The 14,163-nt window shown below is 36.6% G+C and overlaps 1 protein-coding gene across 1 annotated transcript in view; it reads left to right on the plus strand.

Annotated features, from left to right (window-relative positions):
• The window catches only part of YAP1 (Yes1 associated transcriptional regulator), a 91,919-nt gene extending 79,214 nt beyond the window's left edge, over positions 1–12,705 (plus strand). The window contains exons 6-8 of the mRNA XM_085309029.1: positions 1,907–2,037; positions 7,878–7,990; positions 8,595–12,705. Coding sequence (XP_085165155.1) covers positions 1,907–2,037; positions 7,878–7,990; positions 8,595–8,833 — 483 coding nt within the window. The 3' untranslated portion in view covers positions 8,834–12,705. The remainder of the gene's footprint in view (positions 1–1,906; positions 2,038–7,877; positions 7,991–8,594) is intronic.
• Positions 12,706–14,163: the final 1,458 nt, after the last annotated feature.

Consider the following 14,163-nt stretch of genomic DNA (forward strand, 5'->3'; position numbering starts at 1 on the left):
ATAAAGTGTTTTTTTTTTTCCTCCTTTTCAATGGGAAAATAGTAAACTGTAATTAACTGAAAGTAGCTATATCACATAAAGGAATTTATTCAGAGAAGGGAAGGCTCAGGTAACATTTGGAGGATTTCTCCTGGCCTCCAAAGGAAGGGCATAACATATGTGATGAAAGAGCAGTTCTTAAGTCCTCTCTTGGTTGGATGTTTTAAAGGCTTTCCTCAGATCGCCATTTGGGAAGCATTCCTGGACCCTTTCTGTTCCCCTCTTTTTTTTCTTTCTGTTCCCCTCTTACTATAAATGTAGTGATTTTACTTGTATATCAGGTAGATGTCAGGCACTTCTTGGATCAAGGCTGATGTGACTAATAAAGCTTGTAAACTAATCTTTCTGTATTCTGCACTAATTTCTAATTCATAAGRAAAAAAAAGTCATATGAATGAGCCTATAGGAAGTTATGCACCTTTTATCCATTTCTATTATCTGAAGATGAGGGGAAGGAATTTTATGATATTAGAACATGGCATGTTTGCCTCTGCATAATCTGAATGAAAAGACTGTATTTACTTGGGATAGATAGTTGGATGTGGCTGATGGGGGGAAAAAAAAAAAAGAAAGTTGGTACATTCATGCACTCCTTGCGGGAGAGCACCTGGAGTGAGAAAAACTTCCAGTGCAAGATATGAAACTTGGTATTAAAGGAATATGTGGAATAATAATCCACAAGAATGTGAGTGAAGCATGTGCAATTTAGAAAAGAAGACAGGTGGTAGGGAAGCATTGTGTGTTTTGTACAATCTACTGGAAAAGAAAATTACCTCAGACTTTTTAAAATGAAATCTCTTTGGAGGAGAATTGGGGGGTGGGGAGTGGAGAAATGTTTATTTCTGTATTTTGAAAAACTGCAGTGGTCTTCAGGTTAATATTTGAGAATGAATGAAGACCTCTAATTTTAAAAGTGAGAAATCTTGAGTATTGTGTATTAAGAGAGTATCTTCCTAAGCAGAGATAGAAAATAATATACTGCGAATAGTGATCACAAGCTAGTCAATAGATTTCTTTACTAATTTCTATATTAACAAAACACAGACTTGGTGAGCCATTTATGATCTAGGAGAGTTGCTTCGGAAAAATCAGTATATTTTTCATGTGTGCTGCTCATATATTACCTCCTTTAGAAAGATGGAGAAGGGGGCAGGGGAGGTAATACGAACATCTGCTTACCTCTTAGCTCCATCTACTTTTAGTTTTTTGTGCTTTACGTTAAAAAGTGATGGTAAAATTTTTATATTCATGAATCAAATGGTTATACATTGCTTCTATTTGTTTCACAGTGAGATAAATAAAAAATATATGTGTAGTCTGAGATTCTTAACTTCAAAAGGGCAGGCTCTTCTTAGTTTTCCTAAGAAATTGCTATGGATTTGAAGATTTTATTGTAGATGGAAGAAATCACTGATTTAATCAATCAGAAATGTCAAAATGCTTACCTCAGAAAAGGAGGATTGAACAGGAGCTTTTAAGGAAGGACTCTTAAACTTTGCTGAATGGATAAGCAGGAAATCAGAACTAATCAGACTCTATAAGGAATGGGGAAAAAAGAGACAGTCAGCTATATCTTAGGGGTCAGAAAGTATTGACAGCTCTCTTTTTGACCTTAAGAAAAGACTTAGCAAAAGTAAAGTAAACTGGAACATATGTATGTAAACTAGGCATGACAGGATGAACTTTTTTTCACTGAAGTCAGTGAAAATTCTTACTTTGTCTTCAGAAACTTATTTCTCTTTAAATTTGGAAACAACAAAGCATCAATTACCCTATAATGTCACATTTTTGTGTATTTGAAAAGTGCATTTGAGTGCCTAACATGATCTTTTTCTTTTTTTTTTTTTTCCTCCTCTCCCATTTTTAGGAATTGGCTCTCCGTAGCCAGCTTCCAACAATGGAACAAGATGGTGGTTCTCAAAATCCCGTGTCGTCTCCTGGAATGTCTCAGGAACTGAGAACAATGACTACAAATAGTTCTGATCCCTTTCTTAACAGGTTTGTAGGAGTAGCTACAGGAGGGGAAAAAAATTGATTTAAGATTCTGTTCAGTACATGTAATAGTTTATTTTGAACATCTGTCTGTGCCAAAAGCCACAGCTGTAAATGAATCTTTCCTTAAATGGCAAGTCTAGTAAAAGTTGAGGATTAAAAGCTGTCTCCTGTGGGAGGAAGTAGTCTGTTCAGGCTTGTAGGAAAGTTTTTTATTCAAAGTCATAACATGTTTGCTCTGCATAATGTTTGCCTATGCATAATCTGTTGACTAACAGTCATTTCAAATTACTGACTCAGAAGAATTTGTGAATAGCTTGCTATGAGATCAAATGAACTGTGAGGCACATTCAGAACTACACCTTGAGGTTCATTGTAAAGTTTCTGCCTTCACCCCTCCCCTTTACTTTAAGTATTTAACATAGTCAAAATATTGCTAAGCTAATGTTAGGTCTGCAGATAGTAGCATGTTTTCTTTTAAATGCTATATTATTTGAAGTACTTCTCTTAATTCAAGAGTTACAATTCTTACAATATAGACTCATGTTATTTGAGTAACTTTTTCCTTAAGGAGTGTTTGTTTTGTTGGAAATACTGTTGTAATAACAGCTTGCAAATGGTTCACAGTAACTATTTCAATTTTGGACAAACTGCTGCAGCTTGAGATAGGTCACATCCATATTTTCTGTGTAGCAACTGGAAAAAAGACAAAGATCAAATTGATAAAAGCATCAAATCTATGAACCGTGGTTTTTTTTCAATTAAGGGAATTAAAATCTACTCCAGAGTATAAAGCAGTTGAACTTCAGTCACTTTAAGGGATTCTTTTGGAGGTGGTGGTGGTGGTGTTAAAGTAGTTAATTTTGTAGTAGTTCATCGAACTATTGTGTCAGCACTCTAAACTGATAACAACTCAATAACCCCTTATGTAAGAGAGAGAAATTATATATTCAGACCAGAGTTCTGCATTACTTTCCTGTATTACCTTGAAATGTTAGCCTGGCTTTAGGATGCCTGTTGTTAGTGCCCAGGAATTATAACAATATATTCATCCTTTTCTTTGATGGTACATTATTATATTCATGAAAAAGACTTAAGATTCTTCATTGTCCTTACATGTAAGTCATAATTTTCATGATTTTTGCTATCAATATGGTTTGAAACCTACTTGTAAGGTAAGAGGTCCACATGATTTTAGAGTTTGCGTGATTTTACAATTGGGCAAGCTTAGACACCTGCCGTAATTTTAGATAGTCAGAACTGTTACTGTCTTYTACTACCTTTTGTGCAATTGTGAAATCACTTCCTGTATTCTTTTAAATAACTTAAGTATTACTTTCTCTCACATTTAGGTTTTTCATCCCTAAGGATGTACTTTCAGTGTATGTAACCTTTCCAGTTGCTGGTATTTTGTCAGTTTAGCTTACCTTTGCTTAATTTTCTGCCTTTTCCAGGAGACTTCTCCATCTGTCTTTATGCTCTATCCTCATTCTAATTCTCAAAACAAGTAAAATTCAGTCAAGGCAGAGGATATGCTCTTGTACTCTCTTGCCAATGGAGTCTAGTCGTTCTAGTAGTTCAGGTGATGTAAATAACATCTGTAACAAGTAGATTCTTTCTCTCCCGACACAGACAAAATTGTTGCATATGCTAATGTTTTGGGGGACAGAGAARGATTCTTTCTCAAGGTACCCAGTGCTTTGTATGTATCAGAGAAAGCCAAATCAACAAGTAGACCTTGCCTTTTGAGAAGAAGATAGTGGTGTGTGTGATTAAACTCCCAAAGGAAGTAATTACTGTTTMAAAGTTTGGGGTTTGTCCTTCAGGAAGGTTATCTCCTACACAGACAAATCTGATTCGAAGACCTCATTTTTGTTAGAGGGAGAGTGTTCTCCATGGAATCTGCTCTGGAGTCTTGTGTGATCCTTACCCATGCTGACCTTCTACCAAGGAACAAAAGGGACAAGGGATCTTAAAACTGACCTGTTCACCTGAAAGGAGCCTCTGTAGAGAGAATAGGACAGCCTTGATGTGTGGAGTAATGTACTAGCTTGAATTTCTGGATAGCTTTTGGCATCACACGGTGTGTGGTTGTATTTCATGATGTGCTTTTAAATGATGTAGTATCCTTACATCTTCAAAACTTTTTTTTTGACAAGAAAGAAATGCAGCTTTTGGTTTCAGGTGCCACTATACTCACTCACATGCCAAATATTCTAGAAATGGGCTAATGTAATTTCTCTGTGTTGTGTCTATACACACAAAATGTAAAATGATGAATCTTTAGCTACGGGCTAGATGAGCAGACAGTGAGGTGTATTGGCTCACTGGCTGAATGGCAGAGCTCAGAGGATTATGATCAGTGGCACAAAATCTAGCTAGATGCCTGACACCAGCAAGTGGGGTACCCTAGGAGTCAATACTGGGTCCAGTCCTGTTCAGCCTGTTTATCAGTGACCTGGAAAATGGGACAGAGTACACCCTCAGCAAGTTTGATGATACAAAATGAGGAGGAGTGGCTGACACACCAGTGGGCTGTGCTGCCATTCACAGAGACCTTGACAGACTAGAGAGATGAGCAGAGAGGAACCTCATGAAGTTCAAGAAGGGCAAGTACGGAGCCCTACACTAGGGAGAAACAACCCCATGCACAAGTACAGGCTGGGGACTGACTTACTGGAAAGCAGCTATGAGAAGGACCTGAGAATCCTGGTGGACAGTTTGACYGTAAGCCAGCAACGTGCGCCTGTGGCCAAGAAGACCAGTGGTGTCCTGAAAGGCGTTAGGAAGAATATTGCCAACAAGTTGAGGGAGGTAATCTTTTGCCTCTATTCAGCCCTGGTGAGGCCACACCTGAATACTGTGTCCAGTTCTGAGGTCTCCAATACAGGAGAGATGTGGCGCTACTGGAGCGAGTCCAGTGAAGAGCTACTAAGGTGATGAAGGGACTGGAGCATCTCTCATGAGAGGAAAGGCTGAGAGAACTGGGAGTATTCAGCCTGGAAGAGAGAAGACTGAGGGGTGACCTTACAGGAAGTTCTGTCTGAATATAAGGAAAAACTTAAGTGTGACAGTGATTGATCCCTATAACAGGTTGCCTAGAGAATTTGAGGCGTCTCTATCCTTGGAAACAGTCAGAAGCCATCTGGACACAATCCTGGGCAGTATGCTCTAGGTGAYGTGCTTGAGCAGGGGTGTTGGAGTAGATATCTCTGAAGATCCCTTCCAGCCTGAACTGCTGCGTGATTCTGTGAGTTAGAAATGAAGAGAAAGCCAAAGGGACAAATTCAAGTTTTTTACTTGATTGATAATTAGCAAGGGCTATTTACTATAAAGCGCAGTTACAATTTGCCCAGTTGCAAATGGTTAACCATGCCTTTTTTTTGGTAGATCTTACCCCAAACAAAATCCTGAAAATCTGTGTCTGACTTCAGTTCAGTATGCATTTTGCTTTGAGCATTGTCCTCTTCCAGATAATATTCTGTATATCACTGCATTTTATTGCATATTGCTAATGGAAAGGGGACTTCTAAAAGGACATTTGTGGATATGAGTAGCTGTCTCTGTACCAGATAAAACAATCCAATAGTTTTGCCCCAGAGATCTCCTCAGTGTCCCTTACACTAAATTTCAGACCTCCAGCAATGCTTCTCTCTTTATAAACTACATAAATTCCCTGATGAAACAGTCTTTCTAATTTTGGGTGCCAAAGCTGGATCCAGAGTTGAAGTAGTTTGAATATTTTCCACTGCTTATGTAAAAAGAACATCCAAAGAGTATCAGGAAACCATGCTGGTTTAGAGCAGTTTGAGAAGATGTACAGTGGTATCTTAATTTATCCAGTAAATCTTTTGCCTGTGTCTTTAGTATTTATGATTTGTGGTATATTGTATTTTTAAAATGGGGCATTCAGCAGTGTGATCCTTATTAGGCTGTTTCACCTTCTGATTTACAACTCTGTTTATATATTTCTGTCTGTTAGATGTATATTGGTAGTAGTGATAATACTCTGTTTAAATCCTAAATTGTGCTTTTTTTTTTCTTTTGTATGTGCATAATTTTTAACAAGCTTTTCTTTAAGAAGCATTGACTGTAACTTGGATAATGCTGTTAAGTTGCATGCAGTGACTTTGGGTGGTATGACTGTTAAATGAAGGTATCTGTGTTGAAGGGCAGAGGAAGTAAGTGTGTGTTAAGGAGTGATTTGAAGGAAGAGAAGTATCGGCCATTTGAAGTGTGATAGGAGCAGCCAARAAACCTCAGCTAGACTGACATCTCAGTTCCAGTTCTGGTTTTAGCATTTCACCTCAGAAAGTGAAAGAGCATTTTTAACAGAAGTTTTTAATAGTTACTTTGTTGAATATGACTTCTGCAGAATTAAGAAAAAAAGGTATAATATACTGGGTGGTTATCAAATGTGCAGTGATACTATGCAAAAATGACCTTGTGAAATCTGATCTATGTATTCATGGTTTGATGGCATTTTACTTGCATCCAGTGTTGAACAGCTGTTCAGCTGTCTTGTGTTTGATTCTTTATACTTAACACAAGGTTTATGGTTATACATATCATGAGCACATTACAAGAAGGATCAGTGTATCTTCAGGTGCTAATTTGAGCTGTACATGAAACTGAACTTCATTTCATGTTCAAGATGGAAAATGACAAGAATTCTCAGTGAATGCTCCCGTAACTGAAGAAATAGATTTGAAAATGCATTGTGAAGCTTGCTAATAGTAGTTGTGGGGGGAGAGGGGAGATAAGGTAGTATTTATGCAGCTGCTTATGCTAAGAACCATTTTGTCCAATGTRATTGCTCTCATCTTTGGCTATCAGAGCATAAGACTTGCAGACTTGTGCCTATCTGTCTTGTTTGTATAACAAGTAATTTAAAAAAGGGATTTTGAAAATAATTACTCTAGTCAAGATAATGACTTGCAGTCTTGCATTTTTTTTTTTGTTGTTATTGCTCTACTTGTAGAGAAATAGTTCATCTGACTTATAAGGAAGTCAGCTAGAAATGGGATTCCCCCCTGTGCACTGGTTGCTGTTGGTCATTTGGCTGGCTTGCTTTTCGTTGGCTGGAGGGGTCTTCTAAATTTCCCACTGTAGTGGTCTTGGTTTTGCTTGTTCCACTGGTAGAGATGGCAATAAGAAAGCTAATGTATATAAAGCCTCTTACCATCCTTTTTGTTAACTGTTCTGTCAACAAGATCATTCAGAGCGGAGTTTGTTTACAGGATGGCTTCTGTACCAGTATTTGATTTATATTGGGGCTCTCTTGCCATGACATGTATAGCTGAACAAGTAGCAATGCAACAGTGGGAAGCAATTGAAGAACTGCTGAAGTAGTTCCAACTCTAACTCCTATTTATAACAGCAGTGAACTAAAAATACATTTTAGTGGATGATTAAATAACAGGACATTAACATGCATTTTTTTTTATCTGTATAAAAGTGTGAAATGCTACACTATTATGAAGTTTTATAATCATTAGGGACTATTTGTAATATATTTGTAACAGTTTTTAGCTGTGGGTTTATGTGAAACTGATTTTAAAACAATGCAAAGCTTTGGTAGGCACTTTTTAAAGCTGCTTAAGTATGTTCTCATCAAGTTAAATTGAACTTAAATAATATGGTCTTAGTTGGAAAAAGCCTGCATAAAAAAAAAGTGTCTCACACAGACGAAGGCTTCAGCTTTTAATAGAATACAGCATTTCTTGTGATAGCAATGCCATCAAAGCCCTCAAATTTCTTCTAAAACATATGTCTAATCATTTTAACTTACTCTTTTTTTCCTCAATACTCTACCCTCATTTTTTGCTGCTTTTCTTCTGTTATAGTGGAACATACCACTCCAGAGATGAAAGCACAGACAGTGGACTTAGCATGAGCAGTTATAGTGTACCCAGAACCCCCGATGACTTTCTGAACAGTGTTGATGAGATGGATACAGGTTTGTTTTTGTTCACATTCTTAATGCATGTTTTCCAAAAATGTTTGTGTCCATTGAATGCTCAGCCCCTTTGCAATGAAAACAGGCAATTCTGAGAAGTGGTAGTACTCCTCCCATTGTTTTACCTTCTGTTTTTATAACAGAAATGTTATAATTGGATTTGTGACGAATATACGTGTATTAAATTCTACTCGGGGGGGTTCATAAATAATATCACTTATGTAGCTACATGGAATTTGAATGTTCATTTGTTCGCTACCTTATCCAGTACTGATATGTAATATTGCTCCAAAACGACACAGGACTCATCAATGTTGTCTTTTCCTTTTAAACATAAAAATAACCAAAAAAGATAAATAACATCAAGGATTAATAGAGATTAGAGTCAGTAAATGGAAGAAGTTGAAATAAAGGCATGTTCTTTGTGCCTCTGCAGTCAAGTCATCTTTGATATTTGGGATAGACTTCTGTGAATCCGATTGCTTGTATGATGTGAGAGAGACAGGATTATTATTATTATTTTTTTTAACTATCTGCCCTGGTAGATTGCAGGTTTGGTACTCCCAATGTGTTTAATATCCATTCTACTTTGTGTTATAACTAGGTGACAGCATCAGCCAAAGTAACATACCATCCCATCAGAACCGTTTCCCAGACTACCTTGAAGCCATTCCAGGGACGAATGTGGACCTTGGGACACTGGAAGGAGATGGGATGAATATAGAAGGAGAAGAACTGATGCCAAGTCTGCAAGAGGCTTTGAGCTCTGACATCCTTAATGACATGGAATCTGTCTTGGCAGCCACCAAGCTAGATAAAGAGAGTTTTCTTACTTGGTTATAGAGGCCTCAGGGAGACTGAATTCTAAATCTGTGAAGGATCTAAGGAGAATAGGACACCTGTATCTGAAGTTCAGAACAAGCCAGTGTGGCAGACTTTGGCTTGTGTTCAGAAAAAGTAAATGAACAAATATTCAACAAGATTCTTTCGTTTTGCTCTTCCTTGTCCATCGCTGCTGTTATATATTGCTGACTTTTTTCCACAGTTGACTCTGAAGAACAGACATCTTCTTGATCTTTCTCTATTGCTGTTGCAACTACTGTTCAAGGGGGGTGGGGAGGGATGATGAGCCTATTTGGATGACGAATGCCATTCCTTTTGTCCTAGCGTGCGCTTGCATATCATTTTATCTAAGTACTCAGATTTTTGCGAGTTAATTTCTGCATGTCACTGCTTGTAGTTTGCTCAGCTAGTTGTCTCCTGCTGCCTGTGGCAAGTGGTAAAACATGACATTACTGGGGTGACAAGCCAAAAATGATATATCTGGTCAAAAGAAGTCAATATTGATTTGGAAATATGACTTAAAGGAGGGCTGAAGACTGTTTGACATTAAGTGTTTCTACTAACAGCTCTTTCATTAGTCACAAAGTGCTCTTGTGTGTGTCATATTTTATGTTATAGTAAATCATGAGTCATTTTACATAGAAACATATATGAACTTTGATTGTTGCCACGTATTCTAGCCTAACTTTTGTTTGTCAGAAATAGTTCGATTATTTTTGTTAGTTATTTTAACTGTAGCTGTAGGAGGGGAAGTAATTATAGGTGTTCCTTTTTTTAATAGTGAAATCTAAGGGTTTTTTTCTGATTTCACACAGTCTTATTTAAATCTGAATTGTCTACTTTTTTATACCTAAAACATGCCTATTGTAGCCTAATAAGCTAGTGAGTACATAAAACAGTATGTTTTGCCTGTAACATTTTTATTTTTTAAAGGCTAGCTTTGAATGTAATCATTAGAATTCATGACCAGTGGCTTATTTTTCATGTTTATTTGCAAGAATTTTGAATTAGAATCTGATTGCAGCAGTATAAAACTTAGGATCCTTAGTATGGTATGTACAATTTTTAAATGCATTTTGAAGTAGCAGAAATTGTTTTAAAATGACAGATGCATCTAATCTCTCTTCTTGAATTCAGTTTTGATATCTAAGTGAATTTAGATTTTAAAATCCTTCATGGAAGAAAACCTTACTGAAAGCTTCTCTTAAGTTTCATGGCGTGGAAAACTATTACTTTCACTCTGCATTGCAGTGACAAGGATGGAACACTTTTTAAAAAATGCTCATTCAAACTCTTCAGTAAAATAGTTATCAAGTTCTGTTTGGTGAAAAATAAGCCCTGGGCAGTATATGTAGAAGACTGCAAAGATATGTGTTAGATGGTGACATGAGCAGGTAATGACATGTATATTAGTAGTAGAGCTTAGCATGGGGTAGAGGTGAATATGAGTTATCTTTATTTTAACAGGAAAAGATGTATCACTAAGTTGTCTGCAGGAGCTGACACCATTTCCAAAGAGTATTTTTAAATGAACAAAATGAGCATGAATCAAACTTTCAATATAAGCTAAGAAGTTTTGTGAGTTGTTTTATTTTTTTTTTCTGATGAAAAATGGTGTCACCAGTTAGCACCTCTRTAATTAAGGGCCTGTCACCATTCCCAGCATGAGCCCTTATTTTCAAGGGTGTTTAACAAGGCTGTAAAGATACTGTGTGAAAGTGTGAAGCTTGGTTTTGGAAAAATCTCAGCTAGCAGGGACTTCTTCACAGAAGGGGGGGGATTTTTTTTTAAGGAATTGTTTATTTTTCAATTTAGGAATCARTAAAACAAAAAATAACCCATACTGTAACTTGAAAATTTTTTGTGCTTCAGAGACAGATATGTTTTAGAATAAGGCATTAAAAACGGAAATAAGAGTCTCTCATATTAAAAACTGAAGCAGCAGAAGCAGAGGTTTGAAATTTGCCACTCTATATGTACAGTTACTACTTTACATAAGTATTTTAGTATTTGAAATAAGCAAAACTGTCTGTGGCTTGTACTAGAATACAGGCAGGTTTTTAAACACCAGTAATCAAAACACATCCACAATGACAAATATGTTCTGCTACACCAGTAATTCAGTGATTAATAGGCCACTTATATTGTGCAATGACACGGTAGCTCTTAAAGTAGTATATTGTGTCCAAGATAGGGATTTTAGTAGCGTTTTTACAGTTTCATTATGAATTCCCTCTTCTTCCCTTCAGGAAAAAAATGACACTAAGCTGTTAAATATAACTTGAATGGTCTGACATAAAACCACAACAGCAAGGAAATTCAGAATTGTTTCCATTTCAGTCGTCTTCCCCAGCTGTATCTAGGTATAATAGCACATAATGCACTGAGTGCGAACTGACATGCTGTGCCAAGGTACAATAAAGATGAGTATAGAACAAATTTTATTTCCTTGCTTTTGTGTGTTTGTCACAGCTTTAATATTTGAATGTTTTCTTCTCATTGTAGAAACACTAAATGGCTTATACTGTATTTGGGTAGCACTGCTTAGGGTAGATACTGACAAACTGGGAATCCTTGAACTGCTCTAACAGTAATTCAGTTTTGTGATACTTATTTTAATTGATTTTAATACATTTCCGTTCTTTTGTTAGGAAACATACCATAGAGATGCTGTATTGTTGGCAATCGACATTAATTTGGATTTTTTTTGTTTGTTTTCTGCAAATGCATTGTTTGATGAAGTGGTTAAAATTGTTTGAAATGCGAAAGTGTTTTGGGTAGTATTTTATACTGATGTATATATTGAAACAAATCATTGTAATAATTGTAATAGCTTTTAGTTATACACTACATGCAGAAGACAGATGGAGCTGTACAGTACTGTGCTGTTCAACATCTGGGCAGGGCTACTGCTTGGAAACAGGTTGCAGTGTCAGTAAACCATATGGATCAAATATTGTACCATTCAGTGTTGGCGCTCACCAATGCAAAAGGAGAAGAGACAATTTCAACATGATTAACACGACATAGCTTTCACACCTCTGATAAATTAGTACTAAAGTGACCTTTTCACTTACAAGCATGTTTTTTATACAAATTAGCAGGCATGCCTGTGTAAAGTAATTTGTTTTTTGTATCTTGGAAAAAATACTCTCCACATTTAGAATGTTATATGTTAGAGAACTCTTAAATGCACCCTTGACAAAAATTATATATATTAGTTACCAATGTTACTTTTTTAGATATGAGCATGACTGTAAGTTAGGTACTTAAGTACATTCTGTTACATTATTTTTCTTTATGTAATACTTTTTCAGTTTTATTTGGTATAAATATATACTTTGTGCTTAAACATCTTTGTTTGTTTTTAGCATTCAATAATAYGTAAAGATACTGATTTCCTTCAGTAAGATGGATGCATTGAGTTGTTGGAATTCCTATCTTAGTTTGTCTGTTCTCACCTCACCCCCGTGTAGCAGTTTTTGTAATCGTAAATTCTAGTCCTGCAAACATTGTGTACAAGCTTAACTATAAGACAGAGGAGTCCCACTGAAGTCAGTGGAGGCTTAACTTTAAAGTATACATCTTAAGTGTGTTTGCAATGTTGAAGAGAAAATGACTCTCTTGAGCCTCGTGTAGTTTGTGTAGAACAATACTGTTAATACAGCAAAGTAACTTTTACTGCATATGGCAGTATATTGCAAACTGGTAACAGAAAATCTGTTACCTACTATAAGAAAGCATCCACTTTATTGCAGATATGTTTGCAGTGTTCAGAATCTTCCCACATGGCAGATACTTTTGGCTAACTCCAAGCTTATACAATGATTTGTGGCAGACTATCAATAAAGAGATGCTATTTTCATTTCCAAGTTTTGACTTTTGAATTGTGAAATATGTAATGACATACCTTGAAAATGTTCTGAAGCTTTTAGTTTAAAAGTTTTGGTGCAATTCTTTAATGTTGACTTTCTCTGGAAGAGAAATTCTTTTATTATTATTTTTTTTATGCAGTGCAATTCTTGATGGCTGAAGTCTTACAGTATTTGCATTTTGGCAGTTCCAGAGGTGCTAGTGTTCAGCATTGAAATGCCTCAACCCTGTAAAATTGAGTGTCTCCTTAGTTAAGGTTCAGAGCCCTATGCTTCCATCAGCTATGAACCCTTGAATAAAAGGCAGAAACTCTGTTCAGTCATTCAGATCTTTATAAATTTAAACCCAACCCATTGTACCTTGCCCCTGGGAGTGGAAAGCCAGTGCCAAAGCATGACAAGGCACCAATTTTGTATGCTGATGTCACTATCTGCCATTTATAAGGTGGTGACATATTGCAGTAGTTGAAGTATGAGTGACCTTCTGAGGCAGCCCTAAGTAGGCTGTATTACAGCAAAGCAGGATATCAGGTCCAGGTGTTCCAGATTCGCTTGGGAGTTCTTTTTTAAATGTTTTCAACACCTGGTTATAAATAAAAAGTATTGGTTTTACTAAGCCAGAAAATGTGTGCTTCCAAGGAGGCTTTGAGTCTTCCCTATGCTAATGTACAGGAGAGTGTCCCCAAAAAAAAAATCACCTTGGATCGTTAACAAATAATTATTTGAGATCAGGCTGCAATGTGTCTAGTTTCTCTAGCTCTGGAGGTTCATTCTGAGGCAGCATAGGCACATCAGTTTTAGTTACCACATCAGTTCCTCCATAGTTTATATTTTTCTGAAGAACACTTACAATGTGCTGCTTGTCCCATTTTATCGCCATTTGTTAACAATAAAGTTATTTGGATGTCATTAAAATAGGAAGACATCTGTGCCACATAAGAACTTTCTGCTGACATGGATGAAATGGTAAAGCCAACAGTAACGGAAGAATCAACTTGTCTTTAAAATGTAGGGCAGAACTTTGTACCAGCATATCATACCCAGTACTTGGTGTCTTCTCCTCTATATGGGAATAAAGGTCAGTCAGATTATAGAATTTTGTATATTAAACTGTCTTGTATAAGAATATGAGGAGCAAGGTTATTGTATCATGTTTTCCTGTCTTTTTTTTCTTTTACAAAAAGACTTGAATGGCCAAGAGTAGCCCGAGAGGCTGTCTCACTTATCAATCATGTAATAACGAAACAGAGCTCCATCAAAATGGGAGGATACTTCCCACCTGGAATGCCTTTTCCTCCTCTAGCTCCTCCCTTTAGTATTTCTAAATTATTTATTGTATCAGCCATCTACTAGTTTTGTTATAACACCTAAAGGCTTTGCTCAAGACTGGGAGCTGTAGTGCTACGTGCAGTTCATCCGTAAAGGAGGAAAGCGTTCCTCCCAATGGTATTCACCTGT

Source organism: Rhea americana, unplaced genomic scaffold (genome assembly GCF_003343005.1).
Source record: "Rhea americana isolate MKP2758 unplaced genomic scaffold, rheAme1 scaffold_29, whole genome shotgun sequence".
NCBI lineage: Eukaryota > Metazoa > Chordata > Aves > Rheiformes > Rheidae > Rhea > Rhea americana.